At 35.3% G+C, this 25753-nt stretch overlaps 1 protein-coding gene and 1 pseudogene across 1 annotated transcript; one reads left to right on the top strand and one right to left on the bottom strand.

The window, feature by feature from the left end:
• Window positions 1–962: 962 nt before the first annotated feature.
• Window positions 963–10902, top strand: LOC107465887 (uncharacterized). The gene is made up of 21 exons (XM_016084859.3): window positions 963–1354; window positions 1797–1895; window positions 2007–2158; window positions 2340–2412; window positions 2515–2637; window positions 2902–3010; window positions 3848–3927; window positions 4080–4161; window positions 5336–5475; window positions 5566–5676; window positions 5764–5880; window positions 5986–6075; window positions 6167–6220; window positions 6494–6568; window positions 6687–6762; window positions 6871–6970; window positions 7402–7471; window positions 7796–7869; window positions 8328–8437; window positions 9623–9880; window positions 10217–10902. The coding sequence occupies exons 1-21, from the start codon at window positions 1229–1231 to the stop codon at window positions 10483–10485; spliced, it is 2388 nt and encodes a 795-aa protein (XP_015940345.1). The 5' UTR covers window positions 963–1228; the 3' UTR covers window positions 10486–10902.
• A 10356-nt stretch (window positions 10903–21258) lies between these two features.
• LOC107465883 (acetyl-CoA acetyltransferase, cytosolic 1-like) lies at window positions 21259–23212 on the bottom strand (annotated as a pseudogene).
• Window positions 23213–25753: the final 2541 nt, after the last annotated feature.

The following is a 25753-nucleotide window of genomic DNA, read 5'->3' as shown; positions in this document are numbered from 1 at the left end:
TCTAAAATGACACCCCAACCCCAGCGCTCTCTGTCTCTCACCTCGGTTTACCGTTGCCGCGCTGGATCCACCGTATTTGTGCTCATGAGTTGGGTCTCGTCTCCTTCTTTCATCTTGCCTCTCTTATCCGTCGACTTTTTCTTCTCTTCCAATCTCAATACTGAACACCGATAAATGGAAGAGAACAATTCCAATCTCAAACACGCTCAAAGCGAACAATTCAATGTCTAAGAAGAAAATAACAACAAATTAACATAAATATTAGCAACTCAATTTATCAATGGATTTAGTGTGGTGACGGGGATGAGAGGCACGACGATGGTGAGTCAAGATGAGAGACGGAGAGTGGGGATGAGAGGCACGACGATGGTGAGTCAAGATGAGAGACGGAGAGTGCTGGGTTGGGGTGCCATTTTGAAAAATGAGAAAGTGAGAATTAGAGAGCTATGGAGGGATAGGGTGGATTCTGATAGCCTAGAGAGTTTTTGACCATTTTCAAATGGTTAAATTATATGGTTGGTTTTCATACTTTCACAAAAATTATAAATTGATCTTTATTTGTAATATGTGTAGCTCACATGTTTAAAATAGAGAATATACTGAAAATATTCTGTTAAATCAAATACCTTTTAAACGGCAAAAATTACTAAATTGCAAATTTTAATTTTTTTAAAAATTTAATTATAAATTTTTAAAATATAAAGATCAATATATAATTTTACTAAAAATATAAGAACAATTGTATAATTTAACAAAAAATAAATAACTATTTTATCAATCTTTTAGATCAAATATTTACAGAATTTATTAAATATAGAAATAATTTATTATTTATAAAAATAAAGCATTTTTATTGATAACAAAATTCAGAAATATTTTTCGAGCCCAAAATAATTCGGGTGTTTACAGTTAAATAAACTAATTTTTAACTTACTAAACGATAACAAAAAATGGCAGAATTAATAAGAAGGATTTCATAATAATATGGCTGGTGTTTCGTAGTTAAGGTGCTGGAAATGGATGGGTTTCTGAAGTAGCGAATCTAAAATAAGGATCTCTTTTTGCTGCGAAGGCATAGGAACAGAAAGCTAACGAAAGAACGAACGAAGCAATCAGATCCAGTAACACAGTAGCTAGCAGCAGCAACTAAGTAGATTCCACCTTCATCATCTTCTTCAGATTTGGGATCCAAAATTCACAATAATAAAAGCTAGAAAAGAAGAAGAAAATGTTCAAGTTTTTGAAAGAGGTAGTGGGTGGATCTGGGACAGGGTTGAAGGATCTGCCTTACAACATCGGCGAGGCTTACCCTTCCGCTTGGGGCTCTTGGGTTCATCACCGCGGCACCAACAAGGTACCCCCTCCTAATTATCCCCCTCATTAGGATTATAATTACAATTATGATTATGATTGTGATTGTAATTATTAATGATCGCCTAGTTTTAATGTTATAATACATGTTGCTTGATCTCATCTAGTTATATCACATAGCAACAACCGATCAATCATGTAGTTACTTACTCGCTATATGAGTTTATTAATTTGATTTAGGGTGATGTGCTTTTATGCTTGCTAGAACCAAGTTGATTATTCGCCATTCCTCCACCCCCCCACCCCCACCAAATAAAACAAAAAACAATTTATTTGATTCATGTATGCACTTGCTCACTATTGGATTTTCTTGGTTGAGATTTAGCATGGAGCTTTCTGCATAGGACTTGCTAGATTGAATGATGGTAGTCCTCTAAATATCACGTTGACTTGGTTGATAATGCTACAGTTTTTGTCGAATTCAGGATGACGGGTCTCCGGTATCAATCTTCTCTCTGACTGGGAGCACCGCCCAGGATGGGCATTTAGCTGCGGGTCGGAATGGTGTCAAGCGACTCCGAACTGTGGGTTTCATCTTAATGTTATGTTGTGTGCTGTCAGATTTTTGAACGTTTGTGAGAGTTTCAGTTTCGTCGAAAATTCCCCCTATTTTGAATGGTAGTGCTGGTTTTCAGGTTAGGCATCCGAATATCTTGTCATTTCTTCATAGTACCGAAGTCGAAACCTATGATGGCAGTTCTCCCAAGGTTACCATCTACATTGTGACTGAGCCTGTGATGCCACTTACGGACAAGATTAGGGAGCTAGGCCTTGAAGGTACACAAAGGTAAGAATGGGTTCCTACTTCATAAGTTTCAGTTGTCAAGTATTTATTTCAATTGCTCCAAACTATTTCTTTTATGTTTTCTTTTTTATGGTCTACACTTTCATAGTACTGTCATGTGTTAATCTGGTTTATGAATTAAGTTGAAATTCACTTGTTAATACATTGATTATTGGGGATGTAGGGATGAGTACTATGCTTGGGGTTTGCACCAAGTAGCTAAAGCTGTGAGCTTCTTAAATAACGATTGTAAACTTGTGAGTATTTGTGAGCTAAATGTGGTTTCTGGCTCTCATGTTCTTCTTTCTTATGTTCATTAGTTTTGTTTTGTGATTCTTGACATACTTTGTCCGTTGCAGGTTCATGGTAATGTTTGCATGGCTAGTGTTGTCGTCACACAAACTTTGGACTGGAAACTCCATGCTTTTGATGTTCTATCGGAGTTTGATGGGAATAATGAAACTTCATCTACCTCAATGCTGGTAATTTCTTGATTGCTTGTACTACCCTGTAATTGTTGAGTAGACTGAAGTGAGCCATCTGTAACCTGCTTTCCAGTTTCAGCCATCTGTTGTATACTTGCTGCATTTATGACAAAATTGACTGACATAATGGATGCTCCCTTGCAATTTTACCCCTTTTTTGGCTAATTGCAAGGATTTCCTCTGATTTTTTTTTTCAATTAAAAATTGAAGTAGTTAAAAATAAATATATAATCATCATATGGTCTCATGTTTTCCATTCAGCAATATGCATGGCTTGTTGGGGCACAATACAAACCAATGGAGCTGGTAAAATCGGACTGGGCTGCAATTAAGAAGTCTCCTCCGTGGTCCATTGATTCTTGGGGCATGGGTATGTTATATGCTGACCCTTTATATTCTTCTTAATAAATAACACAATATAATAGCAATTTGGAATATAAGGACTATCCAGTGTTTTTCTATTTGTTTTTCCTTGCATGCTGAAGGTGACAACTTTCATTTGCTATCTAGGCCAGTTAATATCCCATTTAGCACATGGCCATCACTTATGTTTCGGAACTTATTCTTCATTTAGACCTGTTGTTTCTCTGCTTCTGTAAATATACATACTATTAAGTTTTGATTTCTAGTGTGTGAAATTCTTGCGGTTAGAGTTATAAAAACTAAACCTTGAACTTTCACTTAATTGTTTAAGTTTCTTGGAGAGTTGGTCCTTGGCATGCTAGATGAACTGTGGTTAGTATTTCTTTCCGGCCACCTCCATTGCTCTAAATAAAGTGAGTTTCAGCACAGTGAGTGAGTGTTTGCATTGTTCATGCTTACGGTCTAGATTGGTATACTGTGAAGGTTGTGTTTAGGATATACAAGCCAATGTCCAACCTTGGACAACATATTAAGCTTTTTAGGAGTGGGTCTTCGACGCATGCTTACATACTTGCCAACTTTGTGGCCTCAATTAATTCTTGCTTTGTGGGGAACAGATCATATGGTATGTTTGGATAACTATAATGAATGGCATAATAAAAACTATTTTATTAGTTATCCAAACATTTTTTCTTAACATAAATGTTCTTTGAATTATGAGTTAATAACCTTAGTTTAAATTATGTGAACTAACACACATGTAGGTTCACAGAACATTTTTTGCCCCATTATATATTAGTATTTTACCTGTTCCAAGTGCACCTCCCTCATTCTGGATTTTTAGGTTGTCTAATCTATGAGATATTCTCTGGCACGAGATTGGGAAAAACAGAGGAGTTGCGCAACACAGGCTCCATTCCAAAGGTCAGCCTACTTAGGAATTTATCGGTTTGTTTATATATTTTAGTTATGGCTGTGTGCAAAGACTAAGGGTGGTTTTAGTCTGTTGTGATTGATTTACATCTTATTCTAATGGAATAATCGTTTTTCATGTTTGTCCCCCCCTCCCCTCTCAGTCTCTGCTTCCAGATTACCAGCGACTACTGAGTTCCATGCCTTCTCGTAGATTAAATACTTCAAAGCTTATAGAAAACAGTGGTAGGTGCTCTGCTCTTTGATATATTTATAGTTAAACAACATTTCTTTAGCTTGATATTATCATAGGCTTGGTGATATTAGTTTGATTTGTAGCTTGTAATGGCTCTTGGCTACTTAAAGCCTTTATTTGTTATATTGAGGTCTTCAGAAGCATGAATTTGACCAATATGGTATTGTTAATAAATAAATGGTTTAGCAATCTATTCTTAGCTAGCATAAGGCTTTTGTTGGAAGTTCCTTGTTTAATCAGTTTTAAAGGTTGTACTTTGTTATAATCAGGCTGCAGTTAAAGTCTTGGTTTGGTAAAGCTTTTTGAAGAGGTGTTTGTGCTTTTTAAAAGCTCAAGCTCTTCATTTTGTGTTTGGTAAATAAAAAAGACCATGTGTTTGTGCTTGCAGTTTTTAAAAGATCGGGGTACTTTTGAAAGCACCTAAGATAGAGCTTTTCAAAGTTGGCTTGTGCTTTTTCAAAATTTACAAGTCTAATATAACCTCATATGATAACTAATTTTCAAATTTAATGCTCTCATTTATGTCTATTATAGTATTTTTAAATTTTAAAAGCTGTTTTACCAAACACAATTATTGTTGGGTGTGTTTATTGAAAGCTATTTTTAATTTGATTTACCAATCATAAATGCTACAACTTTTAAAAAGCCATCTTTTAAAAATTAGCTTTGATAAGTTACTTTTAAAAAGTAAAAGCTTTACCAAACTAAGCCAAAGTCTGCCATGTGTTGTATAACTCTAAACCTAAACCTTAAACCCTACTTTTTGATGGTATACGCACCAATATATTTTGTTGTGTTTAGGGTATTATATATGTGTACTGAGGGTTATTCTTAACATGATAGGCTCATATCATATTGCAGAATTTGCTTGTGTAAACTGATTTTAGCATCTTTTACTGCTTATATATATGATTGTAAACTCTTCTGCTAAACTATTTATAGACAAGCAAAAAGAAAAGATGGTGATTCACATTTTTAGAGCCTATACACATATTGAGATTATTGTGTCATTGCAAACAGTTGAAATGAAATTTCGCTTTATCAACAATCTATAGCACATCCAGAGTTTCCCCTTGTTTCAATAGTTCTCACCTGATTGAATCCCTTATCTAATTCTCTGTGATCCTTGTATTTAATTTGTGTCGATCCCCTATGGATTTGCAGAGTATTTTCAAAATAAGTTGGTTGATACAATACATTTCATGGAAATTCTGAGTTTGAAAGATAGTGTTGAAAAAGACACCTTCTTCCGCAAGCTTCCAAATTTAGCAGAGCAGCTTCCTCGTCCAATTGTATTGAAGAAGGTAAATCTCTTTGGAAGTTATAATTTTTCAATTCTATATCAACCTCATTTAATACCAATTGATTATGTCACTCATTTTTGGTTTTCACAGTTACTTCCTTTATTAGCTTCTGCCCTTGAATTTGGTTCAGCTGCTGCCCCTGCTTTGACTGCACTTTTGAAAATGGGTTCCTGGCTTTCTGCTGAGGAGTTTCGTGTCAAGGTATCAGTTTCTTCACTTTTTCCTCTTTTTTTAATAAAGTACTATATTCCTTCTAATTCAGTATTCATCATTATAATTTAATATTAGGTGCTTCCAACAATTGTTAAACTATATGCCTCTAATGACCGATCTATTAGAGTTGCCCTACTTCAACATATTGATCAATATGGAGAGTCATTATCAGCACAAATTGTTGATGAGCAGGTATGTGATTCTTTTTTTGTCCTCCTCTTGTTACATCAAGAAAGATTCTCAACTACAATATGATTACTTTGCAATTATTGTTGACGCTTATCGGCTTATGTTCAGGTTTACCCTCATGTTGCTACTGGGTTCTCTGATACATCTGCTTTTTTAAGGGAGCTGACTCTCAAATCCATGCTAACTCTGGCTCCAAAGGCATGCTTTCTTTCGTATTCATGTTAGAAAATTATGCATTATCTCTGGTTTCTCATTTACTTAAATTTTTATGTTTTCTTCATAATTGCAGCTTTCTCAAAGGACAATTTCAGGGTCTTTATTAAAGTATCTGTCAAAGTTACAGGTACTGCTTATACCACTAAAGTTTGGAGAGTTATAGATTAGTTGCCTCTGGTGACTGATGAAGTGAAGCATATGATAGCTTTCTTTTAGCTGTGTTAACAGTTTATAACTGCTAAATTCGTTTCAAATTGGAGCATTTGACCCTGCGTTAACTACTAACGTGGGATGCTTGTTCACTGGGCTACCCTTTTAATTTTTTGTAAATGAAATTTTTTTTTTTAACTCTTTCCGGTTTTCCAATTTAAACTTTATAAACCTGAAATTTGCTTTGTAGGTTGATGAAGAACCAGCTATACGAACAAATACCACCATCTTGTTGGGAAATATTGCAACCTACTTAAATGATGGGGTATGATCTAAATGATATCTGCAAACTCAAATAGGATTGGTTTACTATATTTTACTTTATGATAGTAGCTTATGTTTCATTGTTGAGTTTACTGATGGCTTAATAACTATATTTGCAGACAAGAAAAAGAGTGTTGATTAATGCATTTACTGCTCGTGCTTTGCGTGATACTTTTCCACCTGCTAGAGCAGCAGGTAACTCAATCATACACATATCTATTAGTGTTTTTATTGAGTTGTTCTTGTTCAGCCGATAAATTCTTCAAGCAGTATTTTCTGACCATTTTAACTTTACTCGGTCAGGCATTATGGCTTTATGTGCCACCAGTTCCTACTATGACATTACTGAAGTTGCAACGCGTATTCTTCCTAATGTTGTTGTACTCACAATTGATCCTGACAGGTTACATCTTTTTTTCTTTCTTTCTTTATTTCTTTCTAGAAAAAGACATTTCATTAGAAGATAAGAGAATGATTAATGGGTTGTTATTTCCTTATATCCCTTTTGCTATTTGTACATGAAGGAGTTCTCTAGTAAATTGATATATGCGATTATTTAATATCTTTTAATGGGTTCACTTAGTTTTTCATCATACAATTGTACTAGCATTGCTGCAAGATTCTCTTTTTGATTTCCATTTTCAAATTCCAGTACTGTTGTAGGGGAATGTTCATGATAAATGTTCCTTTGTGTGAGCATTTATTTGTGCTATGTGGTGCTTTGGTTGTTTTGTGTGTTCAGATTCCAAATAGATATCATTCTTATGATCAGATCTTTAGTTATTTCTCCTTTTTAAGACAGTGATTATGTTATCCTTGTCATGTTCCAACTAGTGATGTTCGAGCTAAGGCATTTCAAGCTGTTGATCAATTTTTACAGATAGCGAAGAATTATTATCAGAAGGTAAATTCTGAAGTTTTTTATCTTTAATTCAGATGCTTAACTGTAAGTAAATCTTATGTGTATGCACATAATTAGTTTATTAACTTCTCTTAGCTAAACTGATTTCTTATGTATTTGCGGTTTATCCTCTATGGCCTGCATCCATCATGAATGACTGCATATATATAGTTTAGTGTTGGACTGGTTGAGCAACTTTTTTATTTTTGCTGACTGGCCTCTAAATTAAATATTTTTTGTCGTGATAATTTGTTGTTGCCGCCTTTTATTGCTGATCTGTGATACTGAATTTCTGATGGTCATGTTCTTTTCTGTTCTCTCTTCCAGACAAATGTAGCAGAGGGTGCTGCAGCTGCAGGCATGGGAAGCTCATCTGTTCCAGAAAATGCTGGCTTACTTGGGTATGTCCGTGCAAATTTTATTGGCCTGTCAGTTAACAAGTTAAAGTACAAGAGAAAGCAAGAATGTCATTAAACATTTTTTGGCATTAGCTTTTCTTATTATGATTATTTACTGCAGTACCCCGTCTATTAATGTCAAAGAAATTCAGAAAATAGTAGCTAATTCTTAAATTCCTGTCTACTTTGTTTTGGTACTGTTTTCGTTAATATGTAATCTCTTGTAATCTGCTTTTGAAAACTTGATTCAGTGGCCACATAAATAAATATATGAATGTGATAACTAGGGAGGATCACCGATGATAACGTACATGATAGCATAGGAAAGCATGAGATATCTCTTATATTCTCAAAGGCGAGTGTGCATGTCAACTTAGAGTACCTGATATTTCTCCTTGTTTAACATGATTGATTCTTCCCGTTGTCTTTGTGTTCCTGATTAAACTCTTGTCACTCCACAGATGGGCTATGAGCTCGTTGACCCTGAAGGGTAAACCTTCTGATCATCATGCTCCAGTTGCTTCAGCAACCACTAGCACACGTACACAAACAACTTCTAGTGCCAGCTCAGGTATGCTAAATGATCAGTGTGCTTGTGTGTTTTTGGGTACTAGTGTCTCAGGCATTTACTTATTTTGAACCTGATCTGCTTATTGCATAATCTAAATTTGTGTCATGAATTGCATCTAGCTGTTTTGATTAGTCTTTACTTTCGCACTGAACATCTACGACATGCGGGAGGGTTCCACCCTGCTTATCATTTAGATAATTTCAAATGCTAATGATGCCTTCCAATTAGCCTTAGTCAATCATACTAGTTAACCAGAATAATGCTAAAACTAGCTATTTAGAGAATAAAAAATCGACTTCCTGGAATGACAAATGTAAGTGTCAGGATTAAGATAATGGAACTTCCTCTAAAACAATGAAATTATCTGAGAAAAGTTTCTTAAAGGATTTGTTGTCTCTCCCCTTTTTCTTTGAGAGGGTATCTGAAGATTGAACTGTTCTTACTATATAACTGATGAAGCCACCATACAGTTTGGTTTATTAACTTTGGGTATAACTCCTTTCTTGTCCATTTTCGTTTATGTCAAGTGCCCTACCTGCTGTTAGAGACAGAGTCTAATCTGTGCTGTTATTAACCATGACTTTCTCATCTTTACAATGTTTTGTTTATTCTCTTGGTTTTGTAATAACCAATATATATTCCTATATGACATTGTAGGCTTATTAGTTGTAATATTTTATTTTAGACTTACATGATACATTTCTATGATACATTTCTAGATTCTACCACAAGTAACAGTCACCTCTCCTTTAGTTTATCCATTTATCTTAGATTATCTAATTTACATCCCTCTATTTTGTCATCATTTTGTACGACAAACACAAGATGCTTATTAGTGTATGTTACTTGTGGTATGATATGATTTTTAATTTTAATGTTTAAGCTAAAATTACTGTTACTCCTGTTAAACTTACATTTCATTTATTCCAACATATTTCTACTTAAATGAAATCGTGTGCTTCCAAAACTCGTCTGCATACCTCTTACTTCTCATTTGTGATGATTTTTAAATGAAGGGGAGGATAAGTAAATGGAGAAGTGTGAGGAGAAGGCAAAACTGAACCCGTTATTTTTTCTTCCTTATTTGATTTGTTGACGCTATCTTGCTTTACTAGAAAGGTTTCCTTCTATTAGTTGGTTTTAGGTCTAACATGTTTATTTCTTTTTGCATTTTGTGTATTCTAGCTGTAGAAACACCATCAACAGTACCTGTCCGAGTAAGCTCCTCAACTGATTTTGCTGAACAGCCTGCTCCTCCATCCCCTACATCAACGGATGGTTGGGGGGAACTAGAGAACGGAATTGATGAAGAGCATGAAGATGACAAAGATGGGTGGGGTGATCTGGAACCACTAGAAGAATCGAAGCCAGCTCCGGCTCTTGCAAACATTCAAGCAGCTCAACGGCGGCCAGTTACTCAACCTGTTGCACAGACAAAACTAGGTATCAAGTATTCAAGTGTTAATGTTCTGGTTTGGAATTCCTTGTTTCCATTATCTGCAAATATGAATGAGATATTGAAAGTCATGTATACTATGTGCGTGTGTGTGTGAATTCTTGCACCAAATGAATGGATTGGCCTTTACTAAAAGGGAATTAAAGCAGAACGCACTTTGAGCTTTTGTTGTTTGTTAGATGGCATTGAATTTGATAATTATCTTGAGAAATACAGTTATTTTTCAGGGATTCTACTGTTTTATAACTAGTAATCTGTATAATTTGGTTGATTGTTTGCTCATGTGTTAATCGAGTGGGCTTTCTTATTTATATTTCTTTCAGCCTCAAATTCGAGAAGCAAAAGTACACCGAAGTTGAACGAAGATGATGAATTGTGGGGTTCCATAGCAGCTCCTGCTCCGAAAACATCAAAACCTTTAAATTTGAAACCAAATGCAACTGATGATGATGACCCCTGGGCCGCTATTGCTGCTCCTGCACCCACCACTAAGGTCAAACCCTTGGCAGCAGGCCGAGGCCGGGGAGCCAAACCAGCTGCTCTAAAATTAGGTGCTCAGAGGATAAACCGAACATCGTCATCCGGGATGTAAAGCAAATTGCCAGACAACAAAAGGAGTAAGGAAAAATGTCGAATCTGCAGGTTAACATTTTCTTCTGGCCGCTGGTGATCATGTTAAAATAGAAGAAACTTCTATGGTATATGGATTTTAATTGTGTTTTCTATTGGCTTAGTTGATTTGTAATATTCTTTCATAGATAATGATTTTATTTGAAGGGAAATCTTAAGGGCAGCATAATGGCTGTGTGGTATTTTGCCCATATGTTTTGGGGGCATGTCTAAATTTTCTTGTGTTGAACAAGCAACATTTTAGAGGCAATGTAATTAGTTTCTGTTATAGGAAAAGTTTTGGGTTAAACATGTACTTAAACCTTTTCAATATCGGATGGATCAAATACACTGTATTCTTTGATGCACATTACTAGTGATTAGTGTCATACGGTAACAACCCATGTGTGCGTCTTAAAGGCTATTAACACTATTAATATTAATATACTCAATATTGTTCTTCAAAAATTTTTTTTGTACACAAAATGTCAATCATTAAATTAATGATTAATTATTATATATTTGTATATAAATATATGGGAGATTTAATTTATTTTTAATATATATTTTATACAAATAATTGATTTGATTGTTGGTCTTTAGTGTATACGAGCATGATTGTTCTTAAAGTTTTCTTGTTTGATTATGTCTTAAAGGGATAAAGTAATTTCAAGAATAAATTTTTAGTGAAAAATTCTAGCAAAAACATTAAGAAAAAGTATCTCAAGAAAGAATTACATCATGATAGATTCTACATGTTAAAATCTATTATAAATTAATATTGAACAAGAAAAACAATGATAATATTCATAATAGTAAGTATTCGAATATAATGAAAATTATATTTATAGTTTGATTTATTTTGAATTTCATCTGTAAAATAATAAATTATATAAATTAAGAGTATAAATAAGTGCTTCGGATAAGTCAACCCTAGAAGGAAAACTAAGAGTACCAAAGTGGGGAAAGTGGGAAACACGAGGCAGAAGACAAAGTTGCATAATATCACCTTGGCCTACAATATGTTAAGAGAGCAAGATCATCGAATAATATACTTATATATAACAAAGTGTTGTAAAATAAATAAATAAATAAAAAAGAGGAAATAAATATAAAATAAAAAAAATATAAATAAAAAATTTTAGGATTAATATTCTCTAATATTATTATCTCAATATAATTGATACAATTCATATATTTTTTGATAATTCACTTTTTCATAGCATATATATATGTGTTTTATGCTAGTATTTTGTGTATTTCTTATTTGAGACTCGACTATTCTATTTATACAAACCTCATTAAATTCAATCTCTCTTGATAACATGTTCAATCTCTCTTGATAACATGAGTCTCCCAACATTGAAAAATCGAGTCACTCATATTGTAAAAGAAGTCATGGACATCCATATCACAACACTCCTCCTTGAATGTCCATTTAGGATTATACCTCACTAAAGTCTTACTAAAAAAAATTCAAAGAAAAAAAACTTTAGTGAAAGAAAAAGAGTACAATATCTTTTATGATGAAAAATGTCTCATTAAAAATCTTGTCAAGAAAAATCCAATAGGGATAAAAACATGATCAAGAAAAAAAAGTACAGTCTCTTCCTCTTGTTGACATTATTTAATATTTTGAAATCGGTGCATCCCAATCTGATGTACCAATCTTTCAAAGGAGGATTTTGGAAGCGACTTTGTAAATAAATCTGCCAAATTATTGCTTGAGCTAATCTGTTGGATATTAATTATTCCTTGATTTTGAAAGTCATGAGTGAAGAAGAATCTGGGAGAAATATGTTTTGTGTAAGAACCGGATTCTTCACGGATAAAATCATTTAAATGCCCAAATTAAACTCCGGAAAGTTAGGATGAGAATTTGGGGATTTAAATATGATTTTTGAACTCAGTAGGTCCTTCCGAGTCAGAAAATGTGTTTTCTACGAAAAGCCGTGAAAAATCGCGAATCAGCAGTCGAACCGGTTGAACCGGTTCAAGTCTGCTCGGTGCTGCGCAAGAAACAGTGAAAACAGTAAAAAATCTTAGAAAAACATTAGAAATGGAAAATCGGGTGTTAGTGTTAAAAGTTTGGTCCGAAGTTAGGCCAAACTGGCTAAAAACACTAACGGATTGAACCGGGCCCAAGTTGGGCCAAAGTCCAACATATATAAGGGTTCATTAATGAACCCAAACACTCATAATACACTTAAACACACACACACACACACTCAGCTGAAGAGAAGGGGGAGAAGAGAAATCCTTGAGCACTATTCACTTCAATCTTTCCAAGCTAATATCTTGAGCTATGGTGCTTCGATTTGCGTGCCGTCAGCGGCTACGCGTTTCTTGTGAAGAGCTCTACAAACCCATGTAAGAAATTGGTAAGAAAAGTTCGAAATCTTCCCAGTTCCTCTCCTCTAAATTTCGGGTTTTAGGACTTTGGGTTAAGTGAGTTTTTGTGATTTTGGATGTTTAGGTTTGCTCTAATCCTTGCTTAGCATTAGATTTTTGCTATCAAATCTGTTGAAAAAGGTAAGAGCCATTAAACCCTTGTGATATTATGTTTAAATGGAACCCTAGGTTGATTTTGTGGTGATTTATATGTATATAGCTTGATTATTGTGAGTTTGGAGCTTGTTGGTGCTTGTTGGAGTTACATTGGTGGTTGGATTTTGGTTGAAAGCTCATTTAGTTCATATTGGGAACCGGCCAAGGTATGGTTTCGGTTTCCTCTATGTCGTATATAATATTCATGGACATTTAGGCTAGTGACCCATAAGATATGTTTGAAATTATATGGTTGTTGGGTTGTTGAATGATGGTATGTGGTGATTTATGAAGGATTGAGGATTGTTGAGTTGGATTATGTTAATTGAAAGTGATATAATGATGATGAATGATTTGTAAAGTTGAGAAGTGATTTGTGTTGATATATGTGATGATAATATTGATGATTTGGTAATGTTGTTGAGAGAGTGTTAATGAGGATTAATTATAATGTAATATATTGATGTTAAGGTTGATGATGAGGAATGGTAAAGGAAAATATGGTAATCCTGGTGTAATATGACATATAGTGTTAATGGTGGTGACAAATGGAATTTGGTTTGCTTTTGGTTGTGTTTTATGAAAGATTGAGGAAATTATGATTTTGGGTAAAAGTTGAATTTTGGTGAAATTTGTCTGATCATAACTTTCATCTCAGTTTTCAAAATTGGTTGAGATTTATTTAGAATTAAAGATCTTTGAAAACCCTTTAAATTGATATAAAGTTTGTGAAATTTGGAATTTTGTAGAGGAAGTTATGATCATTCAAAGTTGGTGTGGAAAATTTGGAATTCTGTAAAGTTATAGAATTTTATGTTTTTTGGTATGTGCGCACGCACACTCTGCAAAAATTGTGACCTGTACGCACGCACAGATATGTGCGTCCGTACACGCAGAGGCAGGCAGTCTGCTTGCAGCGCTGGCACAGATCGTGCGTGTGCGCATCAATGGAAAATTGCAACCTGTGCGTGCGCACAAATTCGTGCGCACGCACACGTTGGGGAGGCCAGTCTGTTGGGGGCACTGGCACAGGTTGTGCGAGTGAACAAATCTTGCAAGTTTTGTCACCTGTGCGTAAGCACACCCTTGTGCGTACACACACTTTTAAAAAAATTTTCCTGGGCGTGCGCACGCACACCCCTGTGCGGACGCACACGCTCTGTTTCTCAAATTTTACTTTGTTTTCAACTATTCTACCTTTCCAACAAGGTTGTAAGCTTCTCTAACACCATTTTAGGACTCTTGGGCTTAATTTTTGAGTATGGAAATATGGGAAATAGGCTAAGGGTTTTAGTTGATGTTTATTATGAAAAATTAGAGAAACAGAGGTTTAGGTTTCTGGTGTACTGAGGATGGGTTGGCAGAGTGAGAAGAGGAATGGAAATATGAATTGGCAATGGTTGGGTTGAGTCAAAGACTCTGAAGGAATTAAAGGATCCATGACATATTGAAAATGTTTTCTGAGAACCACTGATGTATCATTGTATATTGAGATTATGAGACGTTATGCGCCCGGCAAGGGCCGAGGTTGGATCCCGCCTGTTCGAGGTAGCGGCGGCGGCATAAGGGCGGTGGTTTGTCCCGCTTGTGCTTAGATGTGAGGTCGGTGGCAATGGATCCCATTCGCATCCCTTCGGATCTCCAAAGTGTACAGGCGCACAATCCTGGATAGTGATCCGAGCAGTATATCTCGGGGGTTCCCATATGATGATTCCGAAAGGCGACGTCTCCATGGAGACGTGTCGGGTTGGCAGTTGAACCGATAATGTGATATCACAGCTTGTAGGGCAGACATTCATTATGTGCATCTTCTATCTGTTTGTATGCTTTGCCGACTTGATATTGTTTTCCTATCTGTATAACATGTCTAATTGCTATTTGACTTAATTGATATACATGCCTATACTTGTGTTTTACTTGTATTGTATATACTTGCACTTTTACTGGGTTTGAGGAGGTTTAGAAGGCGGTGGCGATGGGATCACATGGAGGATCGGTTGGTGAAGGCTGTGGGATAGCGGTGTTTGATTAGATTAGAAATCCCCTAAGATAGATTACACTTTTATGGTGCTATGGTTCTAAGTTTTGTTAAGGTTTTACCTATTATGCTTATTTGGTTTAGAATGATTTAAGCTTGAATTCTTGTGATGGATATGGAGTCTAGGATTGCCTTTGGCGTCCCTGGGTCTTATATCCTACACCACTGGGCACTGTTACCATACTGAGAACCCCGGTTCTCATATCATATTTCTGTTGTTGTTTTCAGATGTAGGTCGCAACCCACCTTGGTGAGTTATCTAGTTGGTGACAGAAGCGGAGGATATGGATACTCCTTTTGGGTTTTTTAATTTATTTTGAATTATGTCTCTCACTTTTGTATTTTCTTTCACCTAGAGGCTTGTATCTGAGAGAACAAAATTTGTATAAGCTGTTTTTACTATTTGGGTTCATGTATTGTCCGTATATGGCTAGTCGGCTTAAACTCTGCGAGCCGTGACTAGCGTCTTATGATATTATACTATTTTACTATGATATGTTGTTATACCGTACCTATTCCTTGTGCCTTAAGTTAGTAGCTTCGCTAGTACGTTTTGCGCTTTTCAAATCCTGATTTTTGAGCTATATCTTTCATCGGGCTTCTAGATAATATTATTCCTTCTATATATCATATGTATGAGCTTAGAACTGTCGTAATCCTTGATTAACCTTTGCTTTACGACGCGAGGTAAAGCTTAGGCTAATTGGGGTGTTACATTTTGTTCTATCAACTTTGATATATCTACCGTTAAGTTGAGCAATACATGCTGTATTATTTTCAAACAGAATAGTTGGAGCTATTTTATGATCAATCAGTCTAAATATAACAGAATATATTAGATTAAACTCCTAAGCCAAAAACACTCGTGACTTGTTTCATGTACCGCTAGTATTTTAGCATGATTAGAGGATGTTGTGGCTATCATATGTTTTTGTAGACCTCCATGATATAGCTGTATCACCATATGTGAATAGGTATCTTGTTTGATGCCTTCTTTTTTGTGGATCAGACAATTATCCTGCATCTGCATAGTCAACTAATTGTGACTTGGATTCATATGGATATAATATTCCTATATCAACAGTTCTATGAAGATATTGAAAGATTTATTTGATTCCTTTCCATGTCTTTTGATTGGAGAGGAACTATACCTTGCTAGTAAATTCACAACAAATGATATACCAGGTCATGCATTATTAGCAAGATAGATTAGTGCTCCAATGACACTGAGATATGGGACCAAAAATATCTTCATTTTCTTATTTAGGACGGAATTGATCCTTTTTCACATCCAAAGACCTTACGATCATTGGGGGTACTTAATGGATGTGACTTATCTATATAAAATTTCTTCAAGATCTATTCTGTGTATGTTGTTTGATGAATAAAGATCCTATTGTTTGTATGCTCGATCTGTAAGTCGAAGCAAAATTTGGTATTTCCAAGATCTTTAATCTCAAACTCTTCTTTTAGAGCTTTTATAATGGTTGGAATCTCTTCAAGGATTCCAATGATATTTAATTCATCAACGTACACAGCAATTATAACAAATCCAGATGTAGATTTCTTTATAAAAACACATGGGCAGATATCATCATTCTTGAATCCGTTTTTGGCTAGATACTAGGTAAGACGATTATACCACATTTGTTCAGATTGTTTTAGACCATATAAAGGTCTTTTCAATTTGAATGAGTATAACTCTTATGAATATTCATTGGATAGTTTAAATATCTTTAGTTCTTCAGGAATTTTTATATAGATATCACTATCTAATAATTTGTATAAATAAGCTGTAACATCCTTACTATCAGAATGTCACGCTTCTGGCTGTGCCACTTTGATGGTGAGAATATTATGACTTCTTCTATATACTTAATAATAGAATAAGAGCCTTTGACTCGAAACCATACCGCTGTTTTCTTTGAAAAACCGAAAATACTTTTCTTAATTAATTAAACATGTGCATATAACCAAATTTTAATCACAACTCTCATATATATATATATATATATATATATTGATATAAACAAACCAGACTTCTTATACAATTAACTTACAAATTATTATAAGCATATATGTCTTTACAACTCCTATCCCTCTTATAAAGATATAATAACAAGGGCTAGGAAAAACTATAATACATACAATGATATAAAACACAATCAGATGTGAAGAAGGAACTCCTTAAACTCTTTGTCTGTCGTTAAAAGGGAAATCTGTAGGGGGTGAGAACATAGTCCTCGCTGGTTCTCAGTAGAGGCTTTTTAAGAATTGTCATAAGAGGATACGTATAAGAAAAGAATTGATTTCAACTATAGTGATTATCGCTCGTCTTATGAATATATTCAAAAATTAATAATTAATTATCCAAAAATTGAAAGTTCACTTCTTTAGTTAAAAGAATTTCAAAACTCAATTAATATCTCATAACATAATCAATTTCAACCTCTGGCCCAACATATAATCAAATCAACTCGACCTCTGGCCTAAATCAAGCCAAAATACGGCCTCCGGCCCAACTCAAATCAAATCACCATCAAAACTCAGTCTCAAATAGAATCAATTAGAGAACAATTATAGCCAATATCACATCAGGAACAACCTTCAGTGTCACCAGCATCAGCATAAGGGATCTCTCATTTGTTCAAACATAGTCAAAACAATACAAGGAATGCACAATCATCCAATCTCATCAATCCCAATTTGAACCAACTTTAACAGCATCAACCAATAACTTAGAATTCTCAACCTTCTCAAACAGTTTCAAACCAAACATTTCCTCAATATAAATATATATAAACCAGACTTCCAACACAACTCAATTCTCAATATAAATATACCAATAAGATTTTCAAATCAAGATTTCATTAACTATCACAACAACAACTCAATCAATCAAGAATTCAATCAAGTAAACAATCACATTCTTTCATAATAACTTAGTCAATCCATAAGACTCACATAATTAACAAAAATATATTTTTGCATCAATATCAATTTATAACAATTCTTGAAAATAAAATGAGTTTAAGGAAAGAGCCCCTACCTTGTTCGCGACAGACTCTGTTTCTATTCTTATCTCGCAGCAGTGGCATCAATACCGACCATTCCCACAGCAGCCATAGCCTCTAAACACAGCACGCAAGAACTGTATTTCAACCTTAAGACATTAACGTTGTAAAAATCTCAGCAACATATAATAGAACAATGACTATAAAAGTTTTGAAGGAAAACAACTTATTGTATTAAGAAAGAATCGAGACAACGGAGTGGTAACAACCCCCGAACAGCTCCGGTGAATTCCATCAGCAGCCGTTTCGACCACTGCGATCCAAACAACGGTGACGGAAACTTAGGGGAACAACCACGAGGCCCATGACAGCGGTGGTAGGGGATGGCAGCTCCAGAAAGATCCTGCGGCCCACAGTAGCTTGACGGCGGTGAAGATTCCTTCCTCCGCGCGACCTGCTTCTCCCTCGACAACTCCTTTCTTTCACGCGCTATTCCTCGCATTGATGGTGGCTCTGCAGCAACAGTAACGGCTCCTGGTGACTCCACAGACGGCGACAGCAAGACGGTTAGGGTTTGTTTCGGATAAAATTAGGTATAAGGATAACTTTGGTCATTTTAATGAAATTAGAGGTTATAGAGTAATTGAAAAGTAATCTAAATCCAACATTAATATTTATAAAAATTCTATTTAATTATCAACTTACAAATTATTTTCAAATAAATACTCTAATTTAATAATTAGAGATAATTAAATTAATTTCTTTTAAATTATAAAATAAATTTTAAAATCTAATTATTCAAATTAAAGCATATAAAAATTAACATAATACAAAAAACATTACATAGTTTCAGCACTCTACTTTTTAAACAACTTATTGAAAATGAAAATGTCTCAGCATATAGATATATACATATAGTTTCAAATACCATGATATTCATATGACATAAAATATATACAGGAAAAAAAGCATGGTGCGAAGTAGAAGCTACAAGGTAGACTTGATGCAAAAAATTATATGGTTCAAACATGCGATGGTAGGATAGTGTGGCGAAGGGTCACTGACATTAGGATTTTTGCTAGTAAAGAATTTTACAAAAATAGTCGCGTTGTAGATATAGATTCTAAACCAACAGAAATCCCTTCGTGCAAACGTTTTGGTTGTCACAAATAACAAACCCCTTTGAAATTGATAACCGAGTATTCAAACCTCGGGTCGTCTTCTCAAGGAATTGCAGGGAGGTATGTTCTTATTATTGGCTATGAAAAAGGTAAAATTGGGGGTTTTGGAATTAAGGAAGAAGTATGACAAGTAATTTAAATGACAACTAAAATAAATAAATAACTGTAAAGCAAGCTTTTGGCAAGGTATGAGAAATTAGAAGTCCAGACTTTGTTATTCTTAGCAATAATAATGAAAATTGAATCTTAATTCCACTTAGTTAACCTTTACTAAAGCAAAGGAAAGTCAAAGGACTAATTAGTTTGACCTTCGAATCCTATTTATTTCCTAAGAAAAGGTTAGGATTATTGAAGTTCAGTTCAATTAGCAAAGATAACAGTTATCAATTATGTTGAGCTAAGATAACTCCTGAGTTACTGATTTCTTAACCAAGACCAAAAAGGGGAAAAGTAAAACCTACTTGAATGAAAATAAATTGGATAAAGCCAAAGTATCCATAACATATAAATCTGAAATACCTCAAATTATATTAAATAAAAATGTCAATTCTAACATGGACAATATCAACAGCCAATTAGGCAACATCAATCAAACACAATAAAAGCTTCAGAGTAAACAAAAATAGAAGAGAAATTAAATAGTAAAAGGAATATTGAACCTGGGATTGAGAGTCACTCCTAAAACTAAGAGAAGTCCTAAATCCTAAATCCTAATCCTAAAGAGAGAGAGAGAGGAGAGAACCTCTCTCAAAACTAAATCTAAATCATGGAAAGTGAATTATGAAAAGCATCATCATGAATGGATGCATTCCCCCACTTTATAGTCTCTAATCTGTGTTCTCTGGGCCAAAAACTGGGTCAGAAATAGCCCAGAAGTCACTTCCAGCGCTTTCTGGTCCGTACAGGTCGCGGCCAAGCGACGCGGAGGCGTCGCCCACGCGGCCGCGCGGATTGAAGTTCGCAGATGCGACGCGTCCGCGTGGATCATGCGTTCGCGTCGCCTAGTGTCAGGGCAACTATGGCATATTATATATCAAATCAAAGCCCCGGACGTTAGCTTTCCAACTCAACTGGAACCGCGTCGTTTGGACCTCTGTAGCTAAAGTTATAGCCGTTTGAGTGCGAAGAGGTCAGGCTGGACAGCTTAGCAGTTTCTCCAACTTCTTGTATTCCTTCCATTTTTGCATTCTTCTTTTCCATCCTCTGAGCCATTCCTGCCCTATAATATCTGAAAACACTTAACACACATATCAAGGCATCTAATGGTAATAGAGAGGATTAAACATAGGGAACTTAAGGCCAAAGAAGCAAGTTTTCAATCAAAGCACATAATTAGGAAGGCAAATGTAAAACCATGCAAATAGTATGAATAAGTGGGTAAAGAGTTGATAAAAATCACTCAATTGAGCATAAGATAAACCATAAAATAGTGGTTTATCAGTCACAAAACAAGCTGACGTTAAAATAATGTGATTAACATTCGCACACTGATCTCGTACTAACTTAAGAGTTTCAAGTTCCCAAACTTCAATCTGACGTATATTCACCATTCAATCCGTACTTTATCAAACAGATCATTCGTGAATTCTCAACCCCATGAAATACTTTGCAACCCATTACTGGTCACAAACCAAACATCAATAAAACTTTTTCACGTGAAACAAGGCTCTAGAATAACCTGTGATGTCGCACACTTAAAAGCTTCACCTTTCGCATCCACAAAACGTGTACTAAATAACTAGCGCATCACTTGCTATGCTTAAAGGTCACGCATGGCACAAAAACAAATCTTGAGTCACTCAAAAGGAGATCTCAGAGAAAGGACAAGCAACAAGTGTAACACCCTACCACACAGAGCTTTACACCTAGGAAAGAACACAATAAGCTAGGAGCCTTAAAAGACACAGGAATTACTTGCATGCTAAGAAACCTAGGGATCATAGGTGTAACTTGTAACACCCTAATTAGCCTAAGCTTTACCTGGTATCGTAAAGCAAATGTTAACCAGAGATTACGACAGCTCTAAACTCGTACGTATGATATAGAGAAAGAATAGTATACTTCTAGAAGCCTGATGAAGGATATAGCTCAAAAATAGGATTCGAAAAGCGCAAAACATACTAACGAAGCTACTCGCTTAAAGAACAAGGGACAGATAAGATATAACAAAGGATAAGTATATAATATCATAAGAAACTAGTCACGACTCGCGGAGTTTAAGCCGGCCAGCCATATACAGATATATAGGACCATACAGTGAAAACAGATTATACAAATTTTGTTCTCTCATATACATGCCACTAGGCAGAATAAAATATAAAAGAAGAGATGTATAAACAAAATAAACCAAAAAGACTCCAAAAGAATCTAAGATCCTCTGCTTCTGTCACCATCCAAAGCAACTCACCGAGGTGGGTTGCGACCTGCATCTGAAAAACACAACAAAGATATGGCATGAGAACCGGAAGTTCTCCGTATGGTAACAGTGCCTAGTGAGGTAGGATATAAGACCCCGGAACGCCAAAGGCAATCTTAAACTCCATATCCATCACAAGATTCAAACTTAAAACATTCTAAAACAAATAAACATAAATATACCAACATTAACTTAAATAAACCAGGTAATCTATCCTAGGGGATTTCTACTCTAACCAAACACCCTGTCCCACAGCCTTCACCAACCGATCCTTCATGCGATCCCATCGCCACCGCCTTCCGAACCTCCTCAATCACAGTAGAAAACACAGGTAATATACAATGCAAGTGCAATATATACAAGAAAAACCCAGCATGAAATGCAAGCAACTTAGTAGGTGAAACTAGATGGGATAAAGTATCTACTGAAACACCACAAGAAAATCATTTAAACACAGCAAAAGTGTATAATTTTGGCAATTCATGAATGAAAAGAAAACCTTGCTTCTACAATGTACTTAGGGGCATTTGACATGCTTTCCATACCACCAGCCACAACAACATCATTTCTACCCAATTCTATGGTCTGTGCTGCAAGCATGGTAGCTGCAACAAAAAATACAGGACCGTGATTTCATCACATACTCGCTAATAAATCATATATTGAAGTATGAATAGCCTTCCAAACCCACTAAAAGATGTACCTTTCATCCCCGATGAACACACCTCGTTAATAGTCATGCAGATTACAGAAGTAGGTATGCGTGCCCCTAAGGCGGCTTGTCGGGCAGAAGCTTATCCTAAATTTGCACTAAGAACATTCCCAAAAAAACACTTCTTGCACAAGTGATAGATCAACATCTGCTCTCTTGAGAGCAGTTGCATATATTTACATGACAGCATAAAACACAAGAAGATCAAGTATTTGACTCCATAAGGGTTTATCTATCTTATGTTAAGTTTACAAATTAAGAAAGTTTCCATTGAAAATATAAAAAATTTAAGTTTCCAATGCATTTGTTTTGCATGCATTAAACAAAAACATCTAAAACTTTCTACTAATGGTAAAGGTACATGTGCTAAACCCTTTCAATAATTAATAAGAAAGAAACACCCCCAAACCAAAAAAAAATTGGACGAAGCACATTGATCAGTACCCTTATTAACAATTGAGCCTAGTTGTGTTGCTGATAGAGATGATAGGTTGCCAAGTAGATCCCCTATTGGAGTCCTTGCAACACCAACAATACAAACATCTGTAACAAAAAAAGTACACACACATGCACCGAGGCTGAGTTAAAGCGGAGTTAAATTCACTGATTATCAACTATACTTCCCTTAAGGGGGATCCATCTTAAGTTTCTAAAAATTCAACAAGCTAAGGAAGTAGAGAGAAGCGCCAACTCATGATCTCAAAACTGAAATTTGTAAATTAATGATTGGCGTTTCAAAATTTAACAAGAGAGAGACATACCTCGGGATTTTGGCGACATGGGGAGCTTCTGAAAATAGAAAAAATAAAACCTTTTGACAACAAAAATGATATGTTATTGTTATTGATCACAAGAACCATCACATAGGTAAAATTACGGTTACAGTTACGGTTGCAGAGGAAACTCACAGTCAGAACAATAAGGAAACATAATAGAAGAAGGTCGATGTTAGAACAGAGGCGCAAGACTTTGAGAAGCCAAGCAAAGTAGTTCTCTGCAACAAAGGCATAGATTAGCAATTTGGTCTTGGAAAAGATTGGACATAGAGATGTTGAAGTGAAAGAATACCGATGAGTTGGGCAATATTCTGTCTCCTCAGTACTTATAAAAAATTACACTTAACATTCACAGAAACCAAACTATAGCATTTACTATAGTTTACCCTTTCAGATATGATCCACACATATTAATAGGTCTTGGATTTTGTTCAAACTTTTCAATGCTATATATTTTGTTAAGGGTTGTGAATATATGCATTTACAGAATTCTCAAGACATACTTTGCAAGAACTACTTGTCAAACTCTTCCAACAATTAGCCAAAACATAAGCAGATTCATTTACCCTTCTAGAAACATCAACCTTCCCTCTTGCATAGTATCCTATGCTGTTTGGTGCAGCTTGAACTACTTCCAAAAGCACATGCTTTGCGGCCGCTCGAAAACTTGAATTCATCCTAGTTTTGTTGCCACAAACAGCCTTGTCCCCTGGCCCTGCATACTCATCAAAGAAGCTATAATTTTCAGACCTCATGAAGCATCCATCAAGAAATATTTGGGACATTGTGGCTTAAATCAAACATGTTAAGGAACTAGTTTGTTGCTCAACAACAAAATACTATCATTAACTATAACTTTACAAAAGCAATACCAGGACAGCAAAGAGAGATCAAATTAAACATGACCTGAAGTATTATTGTAATAGCAGTTATCATGCAAATTGAAATGAGTTTTAAATGAAGATGTAAATTAAAGAATACAATGAGAAATATCCATCAGGTCTAAAAAATGTAACTCTCTGACCACCATTGAGTATAACTTTGACATTCGACACTTTTCCGGGAATTATATAGTCTTTTGTTCCTATATCCGCAAACAAATTTATGCACACCATCAACAAGAAATGGATGCAAGGAACGGATGCTGACGAACGGATTTTTTTTGCTAGTAAAGAATTTTATAAAAATAGTCGCGTTGTAAGTATAGCTTCTAAACCAACAGAAAATCCTTTTGTACAAACGTTTGGTTGTCACAAGTAACAAACCCAATAAAATTTATAAACCGAAGTATTCAAACCTCGGGTCGTATTCTCAAGGAATTGCAAGGAGGTGTGTTTTATTATTGGTTATGGAAAACAGTGTTTTGGGTTTTGAAAAGGGTTTTGAGCAAGAGAAATGGGTTGCAGAAATTAATAAATTAATAACGAAGAAATCTCTTGGCAAGGTATGAAAACTGGAAGTCCTATCCTAGTTATCCTTATCAATGGTGATGAGAATTATACTTTTACTCCCACTAAGTCAACCTCTAACTATGAAGGTCAGTTAAGTGGAAAAATTAATTTAACACCTAGAGTCCTAGTCAACTCCTTAAGGAAAGACTAGAGTTATAGGAATCTAAATTAATCAGCAAGAATAATAATTATCAATCACGATGAGTTTGACAACTCAAGAGTCACCAATTAACCAACCAAAGCCAATAGTAAAAATCTAAATTATTTATATAAAGAAAGGGAAGCAATCATAAGTCTGAAATACCTTAATGTCTATTAATTAAGAAAATCATAACATGAATGGTCCATAAGCCAATTTGGCAACATATAAAATTAACAAATAAGAGAAGTCAAAATAAAGGAATATTGAACCTGATATGAAGATGAGATAATCCTAAGGTTAAAAGAAATTCTAAGTCCTAAATCCTAATCCTAAGAGAGAGGAGAGAACCTCTCTCTCTAAAAGCTACATCTAAAACTATCTATGAATATCTGTTGTATGCTGTATCTAGTATCCCTATGAATGGATATATTCCTCCATTTATAACCCTTTAATCTGTGTTCTCTGGGCTTGGATCTGGGCCAAAAAGGGCCTAGAAGTCACTGGGGCCGACTTCTGCAAATTCTGCAGATTGCGCACGTCATGCGTCCGCGTGGGTCACGCAGTCGCGTCATTTGGAGTTTTGCTCTTTCATGCGGTCGCGTCAATCATGCATCCGCGTCAGTTGTGTTTCGCACGTCACGTGTTTGCCTCATCCATGCGCTCGCGTCGATTCTCTTTTGCGCGAACCACGCGTTCGCGTCGTCCATGCAGACGCGTCACTGCCAGTTCCTCCAGGGACTCCAATTTGTGCTTTCCTTTCATTTTTGTATGTTTCCTTTCCATCCTTTAAGTCATTCCTGCACTATAAAACCTGAAAGTACTCAACACACAAATTACGGCATCGAATGGTAATAAAGGATAATTAAATTTGGTAATTTTAAAGCATAAGAAACATGTTTTCTCACATGTTATATCATAAGGAAGGAATTGCAAAATCATGCAAATTCATATGAATAAGTAGGTGAAGAGTTGAT

This window comes from Arachis duranensis, chromosome 9, assembly GCF_000817695.3.
Source record: "Arachis duranensis cultivar V14167 chromosome 9, aradu.V14167.gnm2.J7QH, whole genome shotgun sequence".
Classification (NCBI taxonomy): domain Eukaryota; kingdom Viridiplantae; phylum Streptophyta; class Magnoliopsida; order Fabales; family Fabaceae; genus Arachis; species Arachis duranensis.
Note: the sequence above shows the minus strand (reverse complement) of the source record. Positions and strands in the feature narration are given on the sequence as shown.

Bases quoted from the DNA above. Each gene is read 5' to 3' on its own strand.
- LOC107465887 (XM_016084859.3), top strand. From the start codon at position 1,229: ATGTTCAAGTTTTTGAAAGAGGTAGTGGGTGGATCTGGGACAGGGTTG. The intron at 1,896-2,006 runs GTGGGTTTCATC...GCTGGTTTTCAG, and splicing joins GTGTCAAGCGACTCCGAACT to GTTAGGCATCCGAATATCTT. The intron at 7,870-8,327 runs GTATGTCCGTGC...GTCACTCCACAG, and splicing joins GAAAATGCTGGCTTACTTGG to ATGGGCTATGAGCTCGTTGA.